At 36.3% G+C, this 26,185-nt stretch overlaps 1 protein-coding gene across 5 annotated transcripts in view; it reads right to left on the bottom strand.

Moving 5' to 3' along the window:
• Nucleotides 1-26,185, bottom strand: part of MRPL1 (mitochondrial ribosomal protein L1) — an 87,397-nt gene that overhangs the window by 55,943 nt on the left and 5,269 nt on the right. For 3 of the 5 annotated variants that reach the window (XR_015725436.1, XM_087864055.1, XM_045790182.2), the window contains exons 2-5: nt 14,894-15,005; nt 4,769-5,027; nt 1,936-2,019; nt 495-566 (exon numbers count right to left, since the gene is read on the bottom strand). Coding sequence is in view for 4 of the 5 variants with exons in the window: in XM_087864055.1 (XP_087720181.1) it covers nt 495-566; nt 1,936-2,019; nt 4,769-5,027; nt 14,894-15,005 (527 nt within the window). In the remaining variant the exon portion in view is untranslated. Of the gene's footprint in view, nt 1-494; nt 567-1,935; nt 2,020-4,768; nt 5,028-14,893; nt 15,061-26,185 lie in introns of those variants that run through there. The other 2 variants (XM_087864056.1, XM_087864054.1) reach the window with 2 other exon arrangements.

Raw genomic sequence — 26,185 nt, forward strand, 5'->3', positions numbered from 1 at the left:
AGTTAAAGGTACAGAAGTCAGATACTATCCTTTGTGACCTGTAAAGTTAATCACATTTTTCACTCCAAGAAGGCAAAACAAATATTTGATCTTCAAAACATGAACAGTGATATTCATGAGTGCTACCTTTTATATTTCATTTTAAATCTTGCATTCAAAACCACAAAGAGTCATATTGCCCTTTCCAGTCTACACACAAAAACTCACATTGCCCTTTCCAGTCTACCCACAAAAACTCACATTAACATGTAGGAAGCAAGGGGGGGAAATCATGATATAAATCAAGCATAATTAGTATCAGACTGTCTGGATAGTTTTTTCTTAGCTTGACTTTGAGACTCAAAAGAGTAGGAAAATTTTTCACTGTTCTACAAAGCTTTACTAACCATTTGTCAAAAGATCTAGGCATAGTGGTTATGTTCCACATGAAAAAAATCAATGGATGGCAAAGAGAACAATTTCTATAACTAATGAAAATGAAAACAACATTGTACCTTCTGAATCAGATTAGTTCCTCCTGCAAACGCAGCTCCATTTTCTTCTGCTATTTTAATCTCTGATGCATTCTACAAAAATACAATAGTTTGAACATCAATCTTTAAACAAATTCAGTCTGATTTCAAGTATTTTGTACAAAAAATTTATCACAGTTCAAAGTAAAAATTGTGGTTTCTACTTTTAACTGAAAATGCATCATTTCTCAATCAGATGTATCAGAGATACTGTATCATGAACATGTTTACTTTGTAGGTGATTAAGGTGTTTCTTGACTAACACATGAGGAAATATATTGAAATGACATATTATGAACCTAAGAAGTGGCTCAATCTAGCTCTTCAATGCCATCAATACATCATCTTCCAGAGGTAAAAGATTAAAATATATTTAGTTTTGCTAACTTAACTGGAGACATCTTAACAAACTAAAGAGAAGAAATTACATAAGAAATGATAGAATCATAACTATATTGTATGCCTGAAACTAATCAACTAACCAGAATTAAAAACTTAAAAAAATTTAGCCAGTTGTCTGAAAATTCAAAAGAAAAATACACAGTATTAGTTATTTTCTATGCTCCACTTATGCCATTTGGTTTTACTGTGAAAATGTATCACTTCCTTAAGTCACTCAAGTTCTGTAGCATCCCAACAGCTATATTCTCCACTTTTCTAGAAAAAAAAAGTAAAGAATCTCTTCCTTGAAAGTGAGGCAGATACAGAAAAATGAAAACTCTCTAAAAAAGAAATTCATAAATACATTACAAACAAACGTTTATGATACAAAAAGACTGACAAAGAGCCATATGACTCTATTTGTTACAGCCTCAACCTTCCTGGTTTTCCAGACTATAGATATTTTTAAGTGTGGTTTCTGTGTCTTCAAGCACTAAATGGATCCATGGCTTTAAAACAATTTTACTGGGCACCTGGGTGTATCAGTCGGTTAAGCGTCTGCCTTTGGCTCAGGTCACAATCCCTGTAGTCCTGGGATCAAGTCCTGCATCAGGCTCCCACCCAGCGGGGAGTCTGCTTCTCCCTCTCCCTCTGCCACTCCCCCTGCTTGTGTGCCTGCGCACAGGCGCACGCTCTTCCTCTCTCCCTCTGTCAAATAAATAAATAAAAATCTTTAAAAATAATAATTTTATTGTTTTTGTTTGAAGAGAGTACTTTGAGTAGGAAGCAGGAGCTAGTAGGACAAATTCTCTATTTCTCTTCAGTTTCTTATGAGAAACATAATGTAGTGATTAATAATGATGAAATTAATATTCTAGTTTAGCTTTCTCAAATGACATAACCTCAAATAAGTCATTTAACTGCTTCAGATGGGGAAAATAAGACTACATGAATAGTCCACTCATTCAATTAATCTAAGCACTGATTAATGTGATATGTAAAAAAAATTAAATGATATGAAAAGTTGACAAAGGTTACTCACCCCTGTAAATACAGCAACTTTATTGATTTCTGAAACAAACGGGTATGGAAAGCGAAGAACACTGGCAAATGGCTCCACTTTTTTCTAAATACACAACAATGAAAAAATAATTATGAAAAACTCATTCATCTTTTCTGTATCTGTCACATCTATAAAAAACTGGTAGGTTTTGTTTTCAATGTTTTAATTCTACCATATGTCCTCTAATTAATCTAGAACTATTCAGTGATTACAATTTAAAGCATAAGAGACTATATTTCTTTCCTAAGAAATCATAATGAAAATCTGCACCTCTCTCCCCACCTCCGTACTGCCACAGCACTTGGCTTCTATCTCTATATCATTCATCACAATCTCTCATATATTAAGTGATCTGTTTGCATATCCATATCTTCCTCAGCACCTAGTACAATGCTATCTACATGATGGATATCAATAAAAGTTTACTACTCTAATTAAATTCAAAAGAACATGTAATTTTTTGACACCATCAAGGAGGACATGAGCACAGCTATGCATAACAGATGACAGAAAATATCCAGCTAATCTGCTTAGTAGGTCACTATTAACTCTAAACCTAAGACAGAATGCAAAGCCTGAAAGGCTCTTCTGAGTGAGTTTATTTTGAAACAACATGAACTGCCCGCCACTTTCAAAGATACCTGGGAAGTCAGCTGGAAAATCCAAAACATATAATGGCATGCATTAAGGCACCCAAATATGGATAGAGATTTACAGGGCCTCAGAACTTCTTTGTTCAGTTATCTAGCTAAGGACCTGTCTAGCCCTGTGGCTCATATCACTTAGAGAGACTTCACATGGAAGGTCTAACCCCATAGTTTTGGTGCACTAAGGTCTAGAAGAAAGGGAATTAGGGATGTTCCCTAATTAAAACTGATTGAAAGGTTAAATTTTTAGCAAAACTTTATTTTGAGTAGAGATAACCTCCTGAGGATTTCTTTTCAGACAAGAAGGCACAAACTCTTAAGCACACTTGACACCAGAGAGGCAACTCAATTTTATTGACTGGCATTCCTATGCCATTAACATGTCACAAGGGGTTTCAGTAAATTTTTCAGTGGCAAGTAATCACAATAAAAGTATCCCCTGGGGGAATATTGGCTTCTTGCAAAGCACTCTATCAAAAACAAAAAATGTCTTAGAAAGACAACAGTACCCTTTCAATGTTAATAGTTTACAAGTGGCTTTCATTTATGAAATGAAGCCTGTGGTCCTACAACTCTTCATTATGAACCACAGTTGACTGCTAAGGAATTCAGGGGTTGGGGCACCACCCCCAGCACAGTGGAAAATCTGCATAAACTTTTGACACCCCCAAAACTTAACTACTAATAGCCTACTATTGACCAAAAGCCTTACCAATAACTATAAACAGTCAACCAACACATATTTGGTATGTATGAATTAGATACTGTAGTCTTAAAACGAAGAAAGCTGGAGAAGAGAAAATGTTATTAAGGAAGAGAAAATATATTACAGTAGTCTACTGTATTTATCAAAAAAACTGCGCAAGTGGATCCTCACAGTTCAAACCTATGTTGTTCAAGGGTCAACAGTACATTAACGGCTGACTGAGAAAGTGATCATCTTAGATACTACAACATTTTTAAAATAAAAGAACGAACAGTAACACTGTACTATTACATAAAATTACAGCATGGCTGGTATAAACTATTTCTAATAAATAAGAACTAAGAAATGAGATAGACCTTGATTCAAATCCTAACTTCACCTCGTATTCTGTGACCTTGAACAAGTTACTTCAGTTTTTCTGTCTCAGCTTCCTCTTTTGAGGTTATTATAGGATTAAATGAGAAAATGCATGCAAAGCACTTAGCATTGTGGCTGGTACACAGAAAGTTTCCAGTAAATGTTGATTGTGATTATTAAACTCTTACCAAGTACTTCACATGCATTATCTCATTTAATCCTCTTAAAAAACGTATGAACTAAGTATTTTATCTCCCTTTATAAAGAGGTGGAAAAATAGATCTGAAGAGGTTAAACCAGAAACCCAAAGTCAAAGAGCAAGTAAGTGGTGGTGACACCAGGATTCTGGTCTGTACTGTAATCTGACTCCAGAGCCCATGATCCTAAGTACTACACTGTACTGCCTCCTCCTAAGTGTTCAACTATTATTGTTATTGAGGTTGTTAAATTGTATTCAAAAATTTGTACCTTCTAGTCTGACCAAAAAAAGACATCCTCAGAATAAAAATGAAAATACCATTTCCAAGAAAATCAGATTTCTTAAATGAGATACAAAATTTAGCCTGTAATGGACCTCAACTCTAATTCAGTATTTTTTTACTACTTTTAGAGGTTTATAAACAAAAGTCATCCAAGGAACTGCATATAAACAGATAAAGCAGAAAGTTTTGGTTGAAGCAAGAGTAAAGGGCTTGGCACCTGCAAACAGTCTCAAAGCAGGACTCTAAGGAACATACCTCTAATCCCAAACCCTCATTTACAGAAAAGGAATACTTTTCTGTATTTTTGACACCCAGGCAGCTTAAGTCATTTTTCAAAGTTACAGTAATTCCTCAGTTAATTTTAACACTACTTTTGCTGAAATTTATACCAGTGATTTTCAGGTGAGTAGGAGATACATGTCCATTGACACTGCAGAGTATGTTCAACATTATATTTTTACATTTGGAAAATAAAAACAAAGTTTTTCATCCCACAGTATTGAAAGAGCATAAGATTTCCCAAAAATTATTACAGGAAACAAGGAACTTTAAAAATTAAGAAACAGCAATTCATACAGCCACTGTTCACAAATAAATTTATGTTAGTTGAGTCTACCTACCTTCTTCCCCAGTGCCATATCCAGTGTCAGATCAAGATAAACACCTTGCTTTGGATTAGTAAAGTCTAGAGCTTGAAATTTTTTAAGTAACTGAAAAGCTTTCTCCACCTCATATATCTGCCTTGGATATAAGCGCTTTAAGTAGACATCATCCTCAGGTTCGCCTTCCATAAAGGAGTATGACTTTATTTTTTCTATCTCATCTTTTTTCTCATCTGATGCTTTGTCTTTCACACCTTTTTTTGTTTTCTTTCCAGGCCTTAAAAAGAGACAAATTCAAGATCAGTTATCTCAATACATATTCTAAGAAACTTTTTTTTTTCTTTTTAAAGCCAATGTAGGGGCATCTGGGTGGCTCAGTCAGTTAAGCATCTGCCTTTGGCTCAAGTCGTGATCTCAGGATCCTGGGATCCGGCCCTGCATCAGGCTCCCTGCTCAGCTGGGAGCCTGCTTCTCCCTCTTCTCCCCATTCATGCTCTCTCTGGCTATCTCTGTCGCTACCTTGGTCTATCTCTCTCAAATAAATAAATAAAATCTTTAAAAAAATAAAAAAAAAGCCAAAGTACATAAGATAGAAAAAATAAAAATAAAGTTTATTTTATTTTTATTTTTTTAAGTTTAACTAAAAAGCATAGACTGCTTTACAACATTTCTATTTGAACAAATATTAAGTGAACTTTTGTACCATTTTCAGTTGATGCAAAGTTGGATAAAGCATTGATGCTGCCCTCCAAAAATTTAGAGGAATGGAGGAGACAGACATGCAAACGGATAATTTCAATACAATGGGTAAGTACTTTGACACAGTGTTGTTGGGAAGACATTTAATCCAGTCTGGGAAGCTAGGGAAGTGTTCTAGAGGAGATGACCCTAACATCAATTCTTGAAGGATAAGGAAGAGTTAGCCCAAGTATATACCCAAGAGAGACGAAAACATATGACCGCATGAAAGCATGTACACAAATGTTCATTGCAGCATTACTCATAACAATCAAAAAGTAAAAACAACCCAAATGTCCAATAACCCAGATGAATGAATACATAAATGTGATATATCCATACAATAAAATATTAATCAGCAGTGAAAAGGAATGAAGTACTGATACAAGCTATAATAAGTATAAACTTTTAAAACATTATGCCAGTAAAAGAAGCCAGTTACAAAAGACTAGATATTTTATGGTTCCATTTGTATGAAACATCAAAAATGGGCAAATTCATAGAAACTGAAAGTAGATTTAGTGACTGTCCAAGGCTGGGAGAGGAGGTTAGAAAAATGGGGTGTAACTGCCAATGGGCATGAGGTTTCAGGGGAAGCTAACAAAAATGTTCTAAAAATGACACCGTAGTGGTGGCAAAAGTGTGAATATACTAAAAACCACTGAATTGTACACTTTAAATGGGTGAATTGTATGGTATGTAAATTATAGCTCAATAAAGCTATTATCTTAAAAAGTACAGTTAGCCAGGCAAAGAAACAACATAATAAAAGTATTGAGTCATGAAACAGAATACAAGTACATAAGGAGAGTTATTATAAATTCTAACTGACGAGAGCAGAGGGGGGCAAAATTTTCCTAAGGGACCAGAGAGCAAATATTTTATAGTCTCTTATCTCAATATTTCAATTATGCCACTGTAATGTGAAAGCAGCCACAGACATTGAAAAATGAATGAGAGTAGCCATGTTCCAATAAAACTTTATTTATGAACAAATGGCTTAAATTTCATAATTTTCATGTGTCACAAAATACTGTTTTTTCTTTTTTAATCCAATCACTTAAAAATGTAAGAACCATGTTCATGAATCATACAAAAATAGATGGCTGAACACATTTTTTGGCCCCCTGGACATATATTGCTGACTCCTGAACTACAGGACAAAACAGAAGGCAAGAAACATCAGAAGATGGGGCTGGAGAATCTAGATCATAGATGCCTTCACTAGAGGCAATGAGAAGCCACAGAATAGGAGTAACATCTGTATTTCCAGTAGAGTATTCCGGCTACAATATAAGAGATAGATTTGAAGGAAGATGGACTGGAGACAATATAAAGACTAATCCCTCCCTTTCTTCTCAAGGAGATATGACAGCCTCTAGAGCAGTGGTGGTAATAGGCCAGAGAAGATGAGAGATTAGATATTTATAAAGTAAATACTGCAGAAGAAGAAAGATGGAAAAAGAAGACTATACGCAATATGTCCTACGTTTCTGGCTTGGGTGACTAGGTATAGAGTAATATCATTAAGACCAGAAATAAAGAAGGCAAAACAGTTTTTTGTAAGAGAGGTATTCACAGAGATGAGTTCAATTTAGGGCAATACAGAGTTTGAGTGTGGGGTAGCACTGGCCCCAGTTCTTTATCCCCTCTTTTCATCAAGTCCCTTTGCTGAGTTACTTTGCAGTTCCTCTCATTTAAAGGGGTAGCACATGTTTTCCAGTACTTTGACTGGTCATGTGACTAGTTTGGCCAAAGCACTTAATAAAGGAAAAGTAACAGTTCCTCTGCTCTAAGCTTAGGCCAATAAGAAGTTTCATGTTTCCACTTGCATGCCTGTATTTCTGCCATTTCCATAAGAACATGCTTGTGCCACCCTAAAGGCAGGAGAATAAGGGATATGTGAAACAGAGTTGCCCCCACAAAGCCCCAGGCTAGATTGGACAATTCACAACTGATGTGCAGGCTCACAGATGTGCAGCAAGCCCAGCCAAGGTCCTAAGAGACACCCATCCAAACCCAGCTTAGATCAGTTGACCCACAGATGTATGTGCAATGATGAAGAATTCTTGAGTGGTTTGGTATATAACAAAAGCTAACAAGGTGTTTACAAAATATCTAGGAAAACATGTTCAACTGATAATTCCAGATAAGAGTTTGAAACTAAGAAGAAAAGACAGAAAAAAAAAAGAGCTAGAGATAATATGACGTATTTTCTCAACACTATTTCAAATCACACCTATCATCTTTCAACCACAGAGTTTTAAATTAGTTAAGTAATATTTCTAGAAAAACGTTTTGAGTTCTGTTGTACGCAGAATAATGATTTTCCGAAGATGTTATATCTACATGGCAAAAAAGGCTTTGCAGATGTGCTTATTAGGGCTAAAGACTCTGAGATGGGGAGGTTATCTAGAAAATCCAGGGGGCCAATCTAATCACACAAGTCCTTGAAAGCAGAGAAACTCTCCCCTTTCCCACCTACATCTGAAAGAGATGGGAAGAAAGAGAAGAAATTGGAGCATGAAAGGGAATCTGCCATTCCTGGCTTTGAAGATGGAGGAAGAGAGCCACAAGCTGAGGAATGTGGGTAGCCTCTCAAAAGTGGGAATGGAAAAGAAACAGATTTTCCCCTAGAGCTTCTAGAGAGGAAGGAAACCCTGCTGACACCTTGATTTTAGCCCAGTGAGATCCATGACAGACTTGACCTACAGAACTGCAAGATAACAAACTTTTGATGTTTTAAACCACAAAGTTTGTGATAATTTGTTAACAGAAAACAAATACGGGGTCCTATAAAATGTATGGGAAAGAAATAGATGACAGTAAAATAAATTTTTAAAAAAGAAACTCAAAAATCCAATTGAATGTATAATTCCATTCTCACTCACTCTCAAAGAATCCTTATTACCACAAATAACAGCATCCTCCCAGCTGATAAGCAATTCAACAGAATTGCAGATAATGACAATGCTCATTTTTAATGGGACACAGGTGTCCTTCTGGACTGATGACAACAAGTCTAAGCAGGTGTCCAAGCGGATGGATGCAACATGCCCCAATAGCTACTTTGGAAGTACTCCACAAAATTTCGAATCTTCCCAACTGGAGAAATCACATTTTCATTTTACATTTAGTAAAAGAATAGGGAGGCCAATAAAAGAAGGAGCCTAAAGAGCATGTGTTGGTAAAATACTCTCCATCTAAAATAAACAAAACAAATAAATGTCCTAGCTGTAACCTACAGACTTACTTTACATAAACACTGATTTCAGCATGAAATTTTTAATCATGGCCAAACCTGTCCATATAAATTATAATTAATATCAAATTCCCAAGGACTGAAATATGATTTTTAAATTAATAAATATATGCAACACCCAAAAGAAGTCTGATATACAGAATGAGCTGAGTATACAGGAATTTATTTATACTTTGCTCCTTGTTTCACAAAATATTTGAGGTGATTCAGTAAAAATACTTTTAAGTTACAAATGGAACACTGTTTTAAAGGGGGAAAAAAAGCATAATATTATAACAGATCAAATAGGACTCTAAAAAACACTTTCTTCCAAAATTAAAAAAAAAAACACAACTGAACAAAATCTGTCAATAATTAATTTTATATACCCACTGCCAGTTTTCCATGACCCTCCAAAAAATGTCTATCTTTATTCATTAGAATCATATCCAGAAGATCTATGTTGTTCATGCAATTATGTAAGGCCCTATCAGGAGAGCCTAAATACTATGATTCTTGGGGAATAAAAATAAATCACAGTAAAAAGGTTTTTGCCAAGGAGCGCCTGGGTGGCTCAGTTGGTTAAGCTTCTGTCTTCAGCTCAGGTCATGATCTCAGGGTTCTGGGATCAAGCCCCATGTCTGGGATTCAGCCCCGCATCAGGCTCCCTGCTCAGTGAGCCTGCTTCTCCCTCTCCCTCTGCCTGCAGCTCCCCCCGCTTGTGCTCTCTCTCTCTGACAAATAAATAAAATCTTAAAAAAATAATAAAGCAAAATAAAATAAAATAAAATAAAATAAAAAGGTTTTTGCAAAGGTAAGGGAAAAATACCTGGCAGTCTGAATCAAAGAGAATTTTGCTGCGATTACCTGCGTACCTAAATTACATAGATTAAATGAGTAGTAAGAGATTATACTCAGATAATAACTTCCCCCCCCCCCCCGCCTCACCTGTCCCTTAACTCCAAAAGCATGAAAGGAAAAATAATCCCATCGTCATACTCAAACAAAAAAAAAATCAGTGCTACAATAAAGCTCACTTCAAGACCTTTGAAGATCTGTGACCCGAGATTCAAGTCCCTTTGAGGCTGAAAAACCCTTTACATTGAGAAATAGGGGGATGGAAGTTGGGGGCGCATGGTGATACACAACTTCTGTCAAACTAAACTGAACTAAACAGAACTAAAGAGAAAATGGCTAGGGCATGTAATTATTAATGGAATGCAAACATCTGGACATCTCATTTCTCAGTACAATCCTGTGAATAAATTAACTAATATCTCTGACACTGGTTTATTCATGAAACTAAATGCAGAGGTTCTGCTTATGCTTACACCATGAAAGGCAAAAGAATAAAACCCACTCAATAATACAAATAAATGAAAATTTAAAAATAAAACCTGTGAAGAGTATTAACAATAGAGAGTAGATAAAACCACTTTTTTTGAATGCATCACAAAGCTGAGATCACAGGGCAACCAAGTAGCCTTAAATCTAAGAAGAATCAGCCCGCATTCCCTACTCCCACTCCACATGCATGCATACTCAGGACACTCTCATCTGTAGCAGAGTATAAGAGAAGGCAAACAGGTAAGAATGTTAGGGCTACTGGAAAGCCCCTGAGACATCCACACACAACGGGAGTTCACAGTTTGTAGGCCCTTTCCACAGACCTCCACCAGATGCTCCTGGGAAAGACTGAAGCAGGCCAGGAGACTAGAAAGCCTCCCTAAAGAGTATGGGCACAGAGATTAGCCACTGCTGCCAGGAAGGCATGTAACCCTGAAACCATGTAGGGCACAGATAAACACCCATATGTATAGGGAAAGGAAAGAAGGAAAAAACACAAAAACTTCTACCCTTAGGCGTAGATCAGGAAACCATCCGGAGCACAGTATCCTCTACCAGTAGAGTAAACCTGGGGAAGGGCCTGGATACTCTGGCAAAGACCAGCAGTAGATAAATACCACGGGGAGAAGGGACAGAAATACTGAGAAAACCCCATCCTGATGGTCCAGCCACACTGGGCCCACTTAAGATAAAGGCTGGTTTGGAAAATAGAATCCCTCCTGCATCCATCTCCAGACTAGCAAGCACTAATAAGCAACAGCAATCTACTCTAGAGAAGGAGCAATTGTATAAAGAGAGAACACCCCCCCCCCCACCGCCGCCTCTGGGGCACAGCTGCATGGGTAAGCAGAAAACAGAGCATAAAACAGGAACACTGAGAAAAAACGTCCAGCAACCCAGCCCCCATCCTACACATAAGATAAAGAAATTTGAAGCTGGCGGTAACCATAGCAACAACAAAACCAAAACCTAGCTCAACTTCTTAGTGGACTGATTCAACACTGTGACAACAGGATTCCTGGGCATGAATACTAGGTACTTCAGTTTCAACTGTTCTACACAAGATGTTTGACAGTCAATAAAAATTTCTGAGATACGTGAAGAAGAAAAAGAACCTATTATCAACAGAGAAACAGAACCAAAGTCAGAGATGACCAAAGTGGCCTTTTTTATCAGCATTTGTCACTGGCAAACCACGAGTATATGCACATACATGGACAAATGAAGAGATTCAAAATGACAAGAGAAAAGAGAGAAGCAAGCACAAGCCTCTCCATCCTGTCTTAGATCCTGATAAAAAAAAAAATTGCCATACAAAAACTATTTTTTAGTATATTATAAAGTCAGCATATTAAAAAATCAAAACCACAGGGGCGCCTGGGTGGCACAGTCAGTTAAGTATCCAACTCTTGATTTCAGCTCAGGTTGTGATCTAGAGTCATGAGATCAAGCCCCACATCAGGTTCTACAGCATGGAGTCTGCTTGGGATTCTCTTTCCTCTGTCCCTCTGCCCCCACCCCCCCAGCGTGCATGCATGCTTGGGCACTCTTTCAAATAAATAAATAAATAAATAAATAAATAAATAAATAAATAAATAATCTTTAAAAAATCACAACTAAAATTATAAATTCTATGATTCTCTCAACCTACTGAATAACTCTCATTGTCAGATATGAAAAAAATTGCTAAAAACTTTTCAGGTCTTTTTAAGTATGCGTATTTCTTATACTTTTTAGGTGAGTGAAATTGCTTTTAAAGTTGCACTGGAATAGAACATGGGGAAGACATAAAATGAAAAATTTCTGCTGGATAAAAGAAACATTTAAAGATAAAATATTCTCAAAGTAATTAATATCCCTAATAAATATTTTCAAAAAGCAGGAAAAAAAACCAAATATTCCAACAGAAAAACAGGCAAAAGATATAAATAAGAAATACGATGAAGAAACATAAAGACTGATGCTACTCAGAGTTTTTAGGAATGCAGACACTCACTGCTGGATGGGGATGGGAATGTAAACTGGTACAACTAATATGCCTCCAACTTCTCAAAAACAAAAAAGAATCCAGATAATATGCACACTCAAAGGAAGGTTACATTTCTGCCACCTCCCTCTTCATCCTATATTCAAGCCATGGCCGACTGTATTTTGTCCATCATTCACTTTCATGCTTCTGCACTACTGAAATATGTTTCTTTCAATCCCCCTGCAGAATTCTTTTAGGACCCAGCTCAAGTACTTCTTGCGATACCCTCTTCCAGGTAGAATTAATTTACGTTTCATCTGTGATCCCATAGCACTTCTTCCATTTCTCTACCATAACAGTTAAAATATAAAATTATAGTGCAGATATGTGCTAATTTATTATATATAAAGAAGTCTTACTAATCAACCACAAAGAATTGGAATAGGACATGAACAAAAAATTCACAGTCATCAGTGCTCACTTCAGCAGTACATATACTAAAGCTGGAATAATACAGAGAGGAAAATTCAGTTAACAAAATATACATGGCTCTTAAACACATGAAAAGATATACAACCTCAATAATAACAAAAAATATAAATTAAAACTTGATGATACCATTTATTACCTATCAAATTGGAAAGTTCAAAAATTTTAACTATACTGTATATGGAGAAATAGACATTCTAATACAATTTACTGGTAAGGATATAAACTGACACTATCTCTATGAAGGCAATTTAGTATTACCTACCAAAATTATAAATGCACATATCTTTTGATTCAAAAATTCTCTCTCTCAGAGTTTATACTACAAATACATTCATAATCTTTGACAAGATCTATGTACATGATTATTCTTTTATAATAGCAAATGATTAAAAAGATAAATGTGTACCATAGGGGGAAACAGGGAAATGGTTAAATAAATTACGGTATATTCACACAATGAAATATTATATGCATGTTCACTATAGCATTATTTACAACAGCCAAAACAGGGAAACAACCTAAGTGTCCATCAACGAATGAATGGATAAAGAAAATATGGTATAGATACACAATGAAGTATTATTCAGCCACAAAAAAAATGAAATCTTGCCACTTGAGACAATATGGATGACCTTAAAGGCATTATGCTAAGTGAAATAAGTCAGAGAATAACAAATGCCATATGATCTCACTTATACATGAAATATTAAAAAAAAAAAAAAAAACCCTCACAGACGCAGGGAATAGATTGGTGGTTACCAGAGGCAGGGGTGGGGGTGGGCGAAAGTGGTCAAAAGTACAAACTTCCAGTTATAAAATAAATAATCATGGGGATGTGACGTACAGCATGGTGACTATAGTTAATAATACTATATTGTCTACCCGAAAGCTACTAAGAGAGTAAGTCTTCTAAAGTTCTCATCACAAGAAAATAAACTGTAGCTCTGTATAGTGACAGATATTAACCAGACTTACTGTGGTGAGCATTTCCCAAAACATACAAATACTGAATCATTATGTTGTACACCTGACACTAATATATTTCAGTTATATCGCAATCAAAAAAAAATAACTAGACAGCTCCATCTGAAACAATCTCCAAGTTATATTGTTAAGTTTTAACTTAGTTAAAACTTAACAATATAATAAGAAGCAAGATGGAGAACAGGGTATACAGTTAAATAAGAAATAACAATTCTGACACTAAATATGTGGATTATTTCCCCCATACCAACTAACTATCTGACACAAGCCGGGTATCCAACAATTGAAGACAGTTCTGATACTACCTACCTGGATTTAGCATCAGATCCCACAAGTTAAGGACACAGTTCCATAAGACTGCCCCCACTTCAGATGCCAATCGCATTTCAAGGCCTCTGGCTATTTCTGGCCAACTGGCTATAAATCAAAGGGTCACATGACCCCCTCCACAGACTTCATAATTTGCCAGAATAGCTCACAGAACTCAGAGAAACACTTATATAACATTTATCAGTTTATTATATAATAAAATATATGATAAAGGATACAGATGAATAGGTACATAGGGCAAGGTCCAGAAGTCTGGAGTACAAGAGTGTCTGTCCCCGTTGGGTCTGGGTGCACCACCCTTTGGGCATATGTATATGTTCACCAATCCAGAAACTTTCAGAACCTCACAGTACAGGGATTTTTATGGGGGCATGATCAATTATGAATTCAATCTCTAGCTCCTCTCACCCTTCTGGATGACAGGTGGGGCTGAAAACTTCTAATCATGGTTTGGTCGTTCTGGTGACCAGCCTCCATCTAGGAGCCCACCAAGAGTGCCTTATTGGAACAAAAGATGCTCCTATCACCCAGAAAATTACAAGGGTTTTAGGAGCTCTGTATCAGGAACTGGGTCAAAGACCAAATATTAGAATAATAGATGCTCCTAGTATCCCTATCACTCAGAAGATTACAGAAGTTTAGGAGCTCTGTATCAGGAACTGGAGGCAGAGACGAATATAAATATTTCTTATTATGTCACAAGTCATAACTCCAACACTTACTACCTCTGTGAACCTAGGCAAGTTACATCATCTTTCAATGCCATGCTTTTCAACTCAAAAAAGAACATAATAACAACAGCTTCCACATAAAGTAGCTGTGGAGACTAAATCAGATCAGTCATTGAATGTCAGTGTTCAATAAATGTTAAGCATTACTATAATAAGTCATATTTTCCTTTACAACTATAAAAGGTCAAAAAAGCAGAGACGATAAACTTTCACAACTGTATGTCTCTGTACATCTTTATGGGACAAAGCATAATGTTCTTTAATCAAAACTTTAAATGAAAGCAAACAAAATTAATAAAAAAAATACTTACTTTGTAGCAGCAGCAAAATGTCTGCTGGGCACGTGAACACATACAGAGCAAGGATAAAGAGGTGTCTGATAAGCCATCTTGGAAAGACTATGCTTTTGATGATGTATCAAGACTTGAGAGAAAAAAACATGTAAAATATTAATATTAACCATTACATCCATCAATTTTACATTCTTAATCAATGTTGTCCAAAATAAAAATAGTCAATTTTTTATGAGTCTCAACCATTCTTTAAAAAGCATAATAGTAGGGGTGCCTGGGTGGCCCAGTCAGTTAAGCGTCCAACTCTTGATTTCAGTTCAGGTCGTGATCTCAGGGTCGCAGAATCAAGTCCAGTGTTGGGCTCTGTGCTCAGCGTGGAGTCTGCTTGGGATTCTCTTTCCCCCTACCTCTACCCCTGCCACTTGTGCTCTTTCACAAATAAATAAATAAATCTTAAAAACAAAAAAGTTTAAGAGCAGAAACTGCAATTCTTGAAACTAAAGCCAATTAAACATCTAACTGAATTATTCTGTCTTCATTTATTTTTTTTTAATTTTATGTTTAAGTAATATCTACACCCAACATGGGGCTCGAACTTACAACCCCAAGATCAAAAGTCACATGCTCTACCAACTGAGCCTGTCAGGCACCCCTGTCTTCACTTATTTTTAACTTAATCCAATTCAGGTTCAACAGAGTATGTTAGCTCTACTGTTATGGAATATGTATACATATCCTGAATTTCTTTTTAATAATTTAAATTTTAGGGGTGCCTGGGTGGCTCAGTCATTAAGCATCTGCCTTTTAGCTCAGGTCATGATCCCAGAGTCCTGGGATAGAGTCCTGCATCGGGCTCCCTTGCTCAGCGGGAAGCCTGCTTCTCCCTCTCCCACTCCCCCTGCTTGTGTTCCCTCTCTTGCTGTCTCTCTATCAAACAAATAAAATCAAAAAAAAAAAAAATTATAATTTAAATTTATTCTTTACTTACATATATAAACATATACATTCACAGAGTTGCCTAAGGTACTTCTGAAGAATAACAGCAAAGTGGAGGGAATTGCCTTACCAGATATAAACTTGTTATGAAGCTATGGTAATTAAGACATTTGGCTATTGGCACAAATATAGAAAGACAAACTAATAAAACAAAAACAGCCCAGCAACAAATCCATACACATATGGATATCTGAAATATGACAAATGTTACTACATTTGTGTGAATAATTCAATTAAGTGGTGTTAAGGAAAGGGATTATCCATAGGGAAAAGAGTATATTTAAATCCCTATCTCACACCACACACACACACACTCAAACATCAAATCTAGGTGGACTAAGGATTTACATTTGAATGGTACAACTAAAGGCTTTTAGAATACAGGAAAATATCTTTTTGACTGTTTGGGAGGGAACAATTTCACAAACAAAATCCAAAAGCACTAGCCAAAAAGTGACTTAATAGTGTTAAGTACTTCTGTTTATTAAAGAAAGTGAAAGACGAGCCAAAAACCGGGAGAACAGAATAGCAACCTATATAACAAAGGATTAATATCCAGAATATGCAAGATCAAACCAATTAAAAAATAAACAAAAGAGATGAACAAGCTTCTAATTTAAAAGGAAACATAAATGATACATGAATGATGGGAAAATGCAAAATCTCATTAGTAATCAGGTAAATATTAATTTAAACCACAATAAAATATCATTCCACAGTGCTATTTAAAGAGTGGTCAGTTGGCCCATAAATTAAAACTACACCAGCATGTAAATCAACCACATCACTAAGTGTATTATTTACTGCAGCTGAAAATATTTTTTTTCACAAGACTTCCTCAGTAAAGCAAGCAGTGCTTTGACTAAATTGTGGACAGGTAACAGTTTCTAGATGCAAGCACTTAAGTAGCAATGTTTTACATACGTCAGATTGGCAACTTTTTAAAAAAAGTCTGAGATTGCTGAAAATGTTAAGTAAGGGTAAATTTTACACATAGTAGATAAGAGTATGAATTGGAATACCACTTTGGAAAACAATATGGCATAATTCAATGAGCTGGGCATATACATATCAATGATGCAGTAATTCCACTTCTGGGAATATGCCCTAGAGGAACTCCTGCACATGTGTACTAAGAAACATACACAAAAATAACAACATCATAACATCAGGAGACTTCTGGGAAGATGGCAAAGTAAGAGGACCATAAGCTCACCTCATCCCAGGGACACAACTAGACAACAGCCAATTCAGTATAAATAACCCAGAAAATGACCCAAAGGCTGGCAGAACATATTCTCCACAACTAAATGTAGAGGAGAGGCCACTTCAAAGAAGGTAAGAAGGACAGAGATGTGGCTGGGAGGTAAATGGACTTGCAGGACTGTCCACAGGAGGGAGGGACACCATGGGCTCGAGAGGAGAGAGAAAGAGAACCTCACACCACGGAGCTCACACAGGGAAGACCAATCCCCACAACATTTGGCTTTGAAAACCAGAGGAGCTGAATTTTAGGAGTTCTTAACAATCAGTAAGATTTACCATCTGGAACTTTAAAAATCAGCAGGCTTATGGGAGAGACAGGAGGGAGAAAGACAGGAGGGAGCCAGGAGGGCAAGAGAAACTGAGTCCCCACCCTTAAAGAGACAGCAAAACAAACAGCCCCCATGGAGATACAGCACAAAAGCAGCAGTTTGAAAAATGCTTGCAGTGACAAGAAGGAGACTTGTTTATACAAATCTCAGAGCATGTGCTGGAGAGGCAGGGATCTTTGGGAGACTTCTCCAGGAACAAAATTACCGTCAGGCACCATTCTCATGACTCACCCCCAGCATAAACACACCAACACATCTGGTAACCAGTGCAGCACCAATACTTGGTACCTAACTTGCTAACAGTGCACCCCCCCCCCCCATTCTCCAGCTGACATGCCCCCTCCAGCCAGGCCTCTGATCCAGGTCTTCCAGAAGAAACCCATGTAAACCTTGCTAACACCATGCATCCCAACCCAGAGCACTTCTGCAGATCTGCCCCCTCCAACACAACCTGCCTCACTCTCCAGTGCTGGAGGTCCAGTCCTGTCAATCTGGACCTTGCTGGCACCAAGCACCCTGCCCCCACATTCACCTGCAGTTCGGTGCTACTGCATCTCTGGCAAATGCCTGGTCTGACTTAACTAAAGCCCAAGGTGTCCCCAGACTGGACCACTAACAACACAGGGACCAAACCTTGCCCACAACAGGCAAAGGGAGCCATTGCAGATGACTGGACTGAAGGCAAACATGGCTCAGCCACAACAGCAGGGCACATGCAACACTCAGAGAAGACATCCTGAAGGGCCAGGTTCTGATGAACAGGGGACATTGCACTGCAGCACACTACAGGACCTATTCTTCATAAGGCCACTACATTCAAGAGCAGAAGACATAGCTGACTTTTCTAACAAAGAGAAACGACATAGAGAGTTAGACAAAATGAGGAAACAGATCAATATGTCCCAAATGAAAGTACAGGACAAAATCACAAGAGACCTAAATGAAATGGAGATAAATAATACACCTGATAGAGAATGTAAAGTAACGATCATAAAGATAACTCACTGGACTTAAGAAAAAGAAGAGAATCTTAGTAAGGCCCTTAACAAATGGGTGGAAAGCATAAAATAATGATGAAGAACTCAATAACTGAAATTAAAAATACACTAGGTAGAATAAACAGTAGTGACCTGGAGGGCAGAATAATAGAAAGCAGTCAAGCTAAACAAGAGAAAGAAAAAGTAATAATAAATATGAAAATAGACTTAGGGAACTCAGTAACACCATCAAGCATAATGACATTTGCATTACAGGGATCCCAGAAGAAGAAGAAAAAGAAAAGGGGGCAGAAAATTTACTTGAAGAAATAACAGCTGAAAATTTCTAAATCTGGGAAAAAAACAGAAATCCAGATACAGATGTACAGAGATCCCCCATCAAAATCAAACTAAGGCAGTCCACACCAAAACATATACCAATTATAGTGACAAAAAGTAGTTATTAACAAAGAATTTTAAAAGCAGCAACAGAAGAGTTACATATAAGGGAAAGCTTTCAGCACAAACTTTGCAGCACAAACTTTTCAGCGCAAGATTTGCAGGTCAGAAGGGAGTGGCATGATATACTCAAAGTGCTGAAAGAAAAAAGCCTGCAGCCAAGAATACAGTATCCAGCAAAGCAATCATTCAAAATAGAGGAAGAGAGTTTCCCAGACAAACAAAAGTTAAAGGAAGTTATGACCAGTAAACCAGCACAACAGGAATGTTAAAGGGGACTCTTTGAGTGAAAGGGAAAGACCATAAGTGGGAGTATGAAAAGTAGGAAACACAAAAGCTGTAAAAATAAGTATATCTATAAAAATCAGTCAAGGGATTCACAAAAATAAAAAGATGTAAAGTATGACACCACATACCTATAACATGGGGAGGAGAGGAGTAAAGAATGGATTCAAACTTAAACAACCATCAACTTAATTTAGACTGCTATACGCATAAGATGTCATATACAAACCCAATAGTAACCAAATCAAAAACCAGTAATAGCTATGCAAAAAGAAAAAGAAAAAAGAATCCAAGTATATCACTGCAGAAAGCCAACAAACCATGACTGAAGAGAGGAAGAGAAGAAAAATACAGAGAACTCCAAAAACAACCATAAAATAAGTAACAAAACAGCAATAAGTACATACCTATCAATAATTACTTTGAATAAATGGACTATACGCTCCAGTCAAAAAACAGCGAGTGAAAAAATGGATAAAAAAGAACATCCCAACTATATGCTGCCTATAAGAGACTCATTTCAGACCTAAAGACACATGCAGATTGAGGTGCCTGGCTGGCTCAGTCAGTAAAGCACGAAACTCTTGATCTGGGGTAGAGTTTACTTTAAAAAGAAAAAAAAAGAGACACATGCAAATTGAAAATGAAAGGATGGAAAAGCATTTATTATGCAAATGGAAGTGAAAAGCAAGCCATGGTAGCAATACTTATAATGGACAAAATAGACTTTAAAACAAAGACTGTAACAAGAGAAAAAAAAAAGGACACTATATAATCATAAAGGGAAAAACAAAACAAGAAGATATAGTGATTGTAAATATTTATGCACCCAACATGGGAGGACTCAATATACAAAGCAGCTAATAATAAACATAAAGGGAGTAATCAATAGTAATACAATAATAGTAGGAGACTTTAACACCCCACTTATATCAATGGATAGATCATCCAAACAGAAAATCAAAAAGGAAACAGCAGTTTTGAATGACACACTGGACAAGATGTATCTAACAGATATATTCAGAACAGAACAAAAGGCTACATATTCTTCTCAACTGCACATGGAACATTCTACAGAATAGATCACATATTAGGTCACAAAACAAGTCTCAACAAATTCAAGAGGATCAGAGTCATCCCATGCATCTTTTCCTATCAAAACACTATGAAACTGGAAATCAAACACAAGAAAAAATCTGGGAAAAACACAAATATATGAAGGTTAAATAACATGCTACTAAACAATGAATGGGTCACCAAGAAATCAAAGAGGAAATTAAAGAATACATGCAAATGAAAATGAAAACAGAGTGGTCAAAATCTCTGGGAGCCAGCAAAAGCTATTCTAAGAGGAAAGTACATAGCAATACAGGCCTATGTCAAGAAGCAAGAAAAATCTCAAATAAACAACCTAACCTTACACCTAAAGGAGCTAGAAAAAGAACAAACAAAACTCCAAACCAGTAGAAGGAAATAACAAAAATTAGAGCAGAAATAAATGAAACTAAAAACAAACAATAGAACAGATCAATGAAACCAGGAACTAGTTCTTTGAAAAGAGCAATGAAATTGATAAACCTTGAGCCAGACTCAACGAGAGAGAGAGAGAGAGAGAGAGAGAGAGAGAGAGGCAGAGAGGCAGAGACTCAAACAAAATCAGAAATGGAAGAGGAGAAATAACAACTGACACCACAGAAATACAAAGCATTATAAGAGAATATTATGAAAAATTATATGCCAACAAATTGGACAACCTGGAAGAAATAGGTAAATTCCTAGAAACACATAATCTACCAAAACTGCAGAAAGAAACAGAAAATGAATGGATCGATTACCAGCAACGAAGGTGAATCAGTAACCAAAAGTCCAACCAACAAAAAAAAAATCCAGGACCAGATGGCTTCAGAGAAAAATTCTACCAAACATTTAAAGAACCGTTACCTATTCTTCTCAAAACTATTTCAAAAAATATAAAAGAAAGTAATGCTTCCAAATTCATTTTATGAGGCCAGCATTACCCTGATGCTGAAAGAAGATACTACAAAGAAAAAGAACTAAAGGTCAGTATCTCTGAACATAGATGCAAAAATCATCAACAAAATATTATTAGTAAACTGAATCCAAGAATACATTAAAAAACTCATCTACCACAATTAAGTGGGATTTATTCCTGTGATGAAAGGGTGGTTCGATATTCAATCAATGTGATACATCACATCAATAAGAAAGAACAAAAAAACACAGTATCATTTCAATAAATGCAGAAAAAGGATTTGACAAAGCACAACATCATTCAAGATAAAAACCCCCAACAAAGTAGGTTTAGAAGGAACATGCCTCAACATAATAAATGCCATATATGAAAAATCCACAGCTAACATCATTCTCAGTGAGGAAAACCAGAGCTTTTCTGCTAAGATCAGGAACAAGACAAAGATGTTCACTCTCATGACTTTTATTCAACATAGTAATAGAAGTCCTGGCCACAGAAATCAGACAACAATAAGAAATAAAAGGATCCAAATCAGTAAAGAAGAAGTCATACTTTCATTATTTGCAGATAACATGATACTATATAAAGCAAACAGGAAAGGCTCCACTAAAAAAACTATAACTGATAAATGAATTCAGTAAGGTTGCAGGACACAAAATCAATACACAGAAATCCACAGCATTTCTTTACACTAATAATGACATAGCACAAAGAGAAATTAAGAGGGGCGCCTGGGTGGCACAGCGGTTAAGCGTCTGCCTTCGGCTCAGGGCGTGATCCCGGCGCTATGGGATCGAGCCCCACATCAGGCTCCTCTGCTATGAGCCTGCTTCTTCCTCTCCCACTCCCCCTGCTTGTGTTCCCTCTCTCGCTGGCTGTCTCTATCTCTGTCAAATAAATAAATAAAAAATCTTTAAAAAAAAAAAAAAAAGAAAAAAGAAAACAATCCCATTTACAACTGCACCAAAAATAATTAAATATGAAGGAATAAACTTAACATAGGAGGTGAAAAACATGTACTCAGAAAACTATAAAACACTGAAGAAAGAAAATTGAAGATGACACAAAGGAAAGATATTCCATGCTTATGGGTTGGGAGAACAAATATTGTTAAAATGTCCATACTACCCAAAGCAATCTACAGATTTAATGCAATCCCTCTCAAAATATCAACAGCATTTTTCACATAACTAGAACAAATAATCCTAAAATTTGTATGGAACCACAAAAGACCTTGAATAGCCAAAGCAATCTTGAAAAAGAAAAACAAAATTGGAGGTATTACAATCCCAGATTTCAAGATATGCTACAAATCTGCAGTAATCAAAACAGTATGGTACTGGCACGAAAACAGACACATAGATCAATGGAACAGAATAGAAAGCCCAGAAATAAACCCATAATTATATGATCAATTAATCTTTGACAAAGGAGGCAAGAATATGCAATGGGGGGCACCTGGGCAGCTCAGTCAGTTAAGCATCTGCCTTCGGCTCAGGTCATGATCCCAGGGTCCTGGGATCGAGCCCCATATTGGGCTCCCAGCTTGGTGGGGAACCTGCTTTTCACTCTCTCTTTGCCAACCCCTGCCCCCCACTCGTGTGTGTGCATGCACACATACTCTCTCTCACTCTGCACTCTCTCTGAAATAAAATCTTTAGAAAAAAGAAAAAAGAATATGCAATGGGAAAACGACAATGTCTTCAACAAATGGTGCAGCGAAAACTGGATAGCTACATGCAAAAGAATGAAACTGGACCACTATCTTACGTCACCATACATACAAAAAAATTCAGAATAGATTAAAAACCTAAATGTGAGGGGTGTCTGGGTGGCTCAGTCGGTTTAATGTTCAACTCTTGGTTTCAGCTAAGATCATGATCTCATGGTCGTGGAATCAAGCCCCGCATCAGGCTCCACGCTCAGAGGGGAGTCTGCTTGAGTTTCTTTCTCTCCTCTCCTTCTCCCACTGCCTCTCCTGTTGCTCACACACTCTTATCTAAAATAAATAAACCTTAAAAAAAAAAACATAAAACAAAAAACCACTAAATGTGAGACCAGAAACCATAAAAATCTTAGTAGAGAGAACAGGCAGTGGTTTCTCTGACATCAGCTATAGCAACATTTTTCTAGATATATCTCCTGAGGCAAGGGAAACACAAGCAAAAAAACTATTGACACTACATCAAAATAAAAAGCTTCTGCACAGCAAAAGAAATACCTAAACTAAAAGATGACCTACAAAATGGGAGAAGATATTTTCAAATGACATAGCCAATAAAGAGTTATATCCAAAACATATAAAGAGTTTTAAAAACCCCACAATAATAATTCAATTAAAAAATGGGTAGTAGACATAACCAGACATTTCTCCAAAACAGACATAAAACAGACACATGAAAAGATGCTCAAAATCACTCATCATCAGGGAAATGCAAATCGCAACCATAATGAGATAGCACCTCACACCTGCCAGAATCGCTAAAATCAACAACACAAGAAAGAAGTGTTGGCAAGGATACAAAGACAAAGGAAACTTCAAGCACTACTGGTGAATGTAAACTGGTGTAGCCACTGTGAAGACTGTGTGGAGATTCCTCAAAAAATTAAAAATAGAAAAAAAAATTAAAAATAGAATTATCATATGATCCACTAATTCCACTACCGGGTATTTACCCAAAGAATATGAAAACACTAATTTGAAAAGATATATGTACCCCTATGTTGACTGCAGCATTATTTACAAGAGCCAAATTTTGGGAATAGCCCAAGTGTCCATCAATCAGTCAATGGATAAAAAAGATGTGGGGTTTGTGTGTGTATGTGCGTGTGTGCATGTGTACACATACAATGAAATATTACTCAGCCATAAAAAAGAATGAAATCTTGACATATGCAACAACATGGATGGATTTAAAAATTATAATGGCAAATAACATATGATTTCACCCAATGTGGAATTTAAGAAACAAATGAACAAAGAAAAAAAGAGACAAACCAGAAAAAAAGAAAAAAAAAAAAAAGACTCTTAACTATACAGAACGAACAAATAGTTACCAGAGGGGAGGTAGATGGGGGGATGGATGAAACAGGTGAAGGGGATTAAGAGTGCACTTATCACGATGAGCACTGAGCAATATACAGAATTGCTGGATCACTAAACTGTATACCTGAAACATTTATATAACACTGTATGTCAACTATACTGGAATTAAATCATCATCATCATCATCATAACATCTTTGTAAATGGCAAAACTACAGAAGAGAACCCAAACATTTATCTACAGTAGGATGGATAAATAAATTGTGGTATATTCCTATAAAGGAAAGCTAGAGAGGTGTAAAAATGACTAAACTATGTATTATATGGATGAATTTCACAAACATAATTTTGAGCAAAAAAAGTAAGTAGCAGAAGAATTCATTTAGTATTACTTAAAGTTCAAAAACATACATAACTAATCAATACTGTATTTATGGATATATATATACTATTTGTATGTATGTGTGTGCATTAAAACTATACAGAAAAACAAGGGAAGGATAAAACAGAAATTCAGAGAAAGTACTTACTACTGGGGAAGAAGCAGATGAAAGAAAAAGACACTTGGGCATTTAAAGAATCAATAATGCTCTATTTCTTTAAGATTAATAGTGAGTATTCAGAATTTTACATTTTTCTTTATATAGGTTATATTCTTTTGCATGCAGAAATATGAGGAAAATCTCCTTATTTAAGAACCACAAAAAAAAAAAAAAAAAAAAAAAAAAAAAACCACAAAAAGTCTTTGGGAGGCCTGAGGGGCTCAGTTGGTTAAGCGTCACCTTTGGCTCAGGTCCCGATCCCAGGCTCCTGGGATCAAGTTCCTCATCGGGCTCCTTGCTCCCCGGGGAGCCTGCTTCTCCCCCTGCCTGCCACTCCCCTGCTTGTGTGCGCACTCTTTCTCTCTGACAAATAAATAAATAAAATCTTCAAAACTAAAGTCTTCCTCTCATCACTAGCCCCCAGCATTCCCCCGTCCCATGTTAGCAATTTCCTGTGCCTCTTTGTGGACATATTATTTCCCTCCTCTCCAATAAAATGGTAATACATTCTACTCACTATTCTATACACTTCACTTTCTCATTTAAAGGTAGTTAAGAGTCTATTTTCACACACACACACACACACACACACACATAGATATAAATACATTTATGTGAGATATACATACATAATCTCACATAGGCCTTTCATAAAAGTGTGTGTACGTGTATATGTTACAGTGATAATTTCCTATCAGTTCATAAAGACTTTATCTTCTTATAGCTGCAAAGCACTCCGCTATATGGTTGTATAATTTACTTAATCAGTAACCAACCATTAGGTCATTTATAATATTTTGCTATTATAAACAGTGCTGTGTTAAATAACTTGGTGTAAACATCATTTTGTACACAGACAAATACATTTATGGAATAAATTTCAAGTAAATTTGCTGAGTCAAAGGATATGAACATTTGTAATTTTGATAAATACTGCTCTCCATAATGATAGCACCATATACATTTCTCCCAGCAATGGAAAGGTTGCTTATTTCCACACACTTATGCCAACATAGTGTGTTACCAAACATTTTGGTCTTTGCCAATCTAGTAAATGAAAGATGGTATGAAGAGTTGTCTTAATTTGTATTTTTCTTATACATTAGAGTAAGTTTCCATATTTTTGGACTTCTATATTGTCTTTTCTGTTGAACAAACTTCAACTCAATTTTTTTAAGTTAGTACTCTAGAACGAGATTTTCATATAAAATGACTTAAAATCTAATCTTAAAATCCATTCATTATATAAAACCATGCAACAACCAATAATATGGGAATTATAATACTTGTCTACACATCAAGTGAATTCATTTCATTAGTTAAGTTTCCAAGTGCATAGCACTGTACATGCAGAATAGGTACAAATTCCTTACTGAGGTCTACAAGGCTTTCTGTGAGCTGGCCCCTGCCTATCCTCA

The sequence above is a fragment of the Ursus americanus genome, chromosome 8 (genome assembly GCF_024610735.1).
Source record: "Ursus americanus isolate L20-20 chromosome 8, mUrsAme1.1.p, whole genome shotgun sequence".
Lineage (NCBI taxonomy): Eukaryota > Metazoa > Chordata > Mammalia > Carnivora > Ursidae > Ursus > Ursus americanus.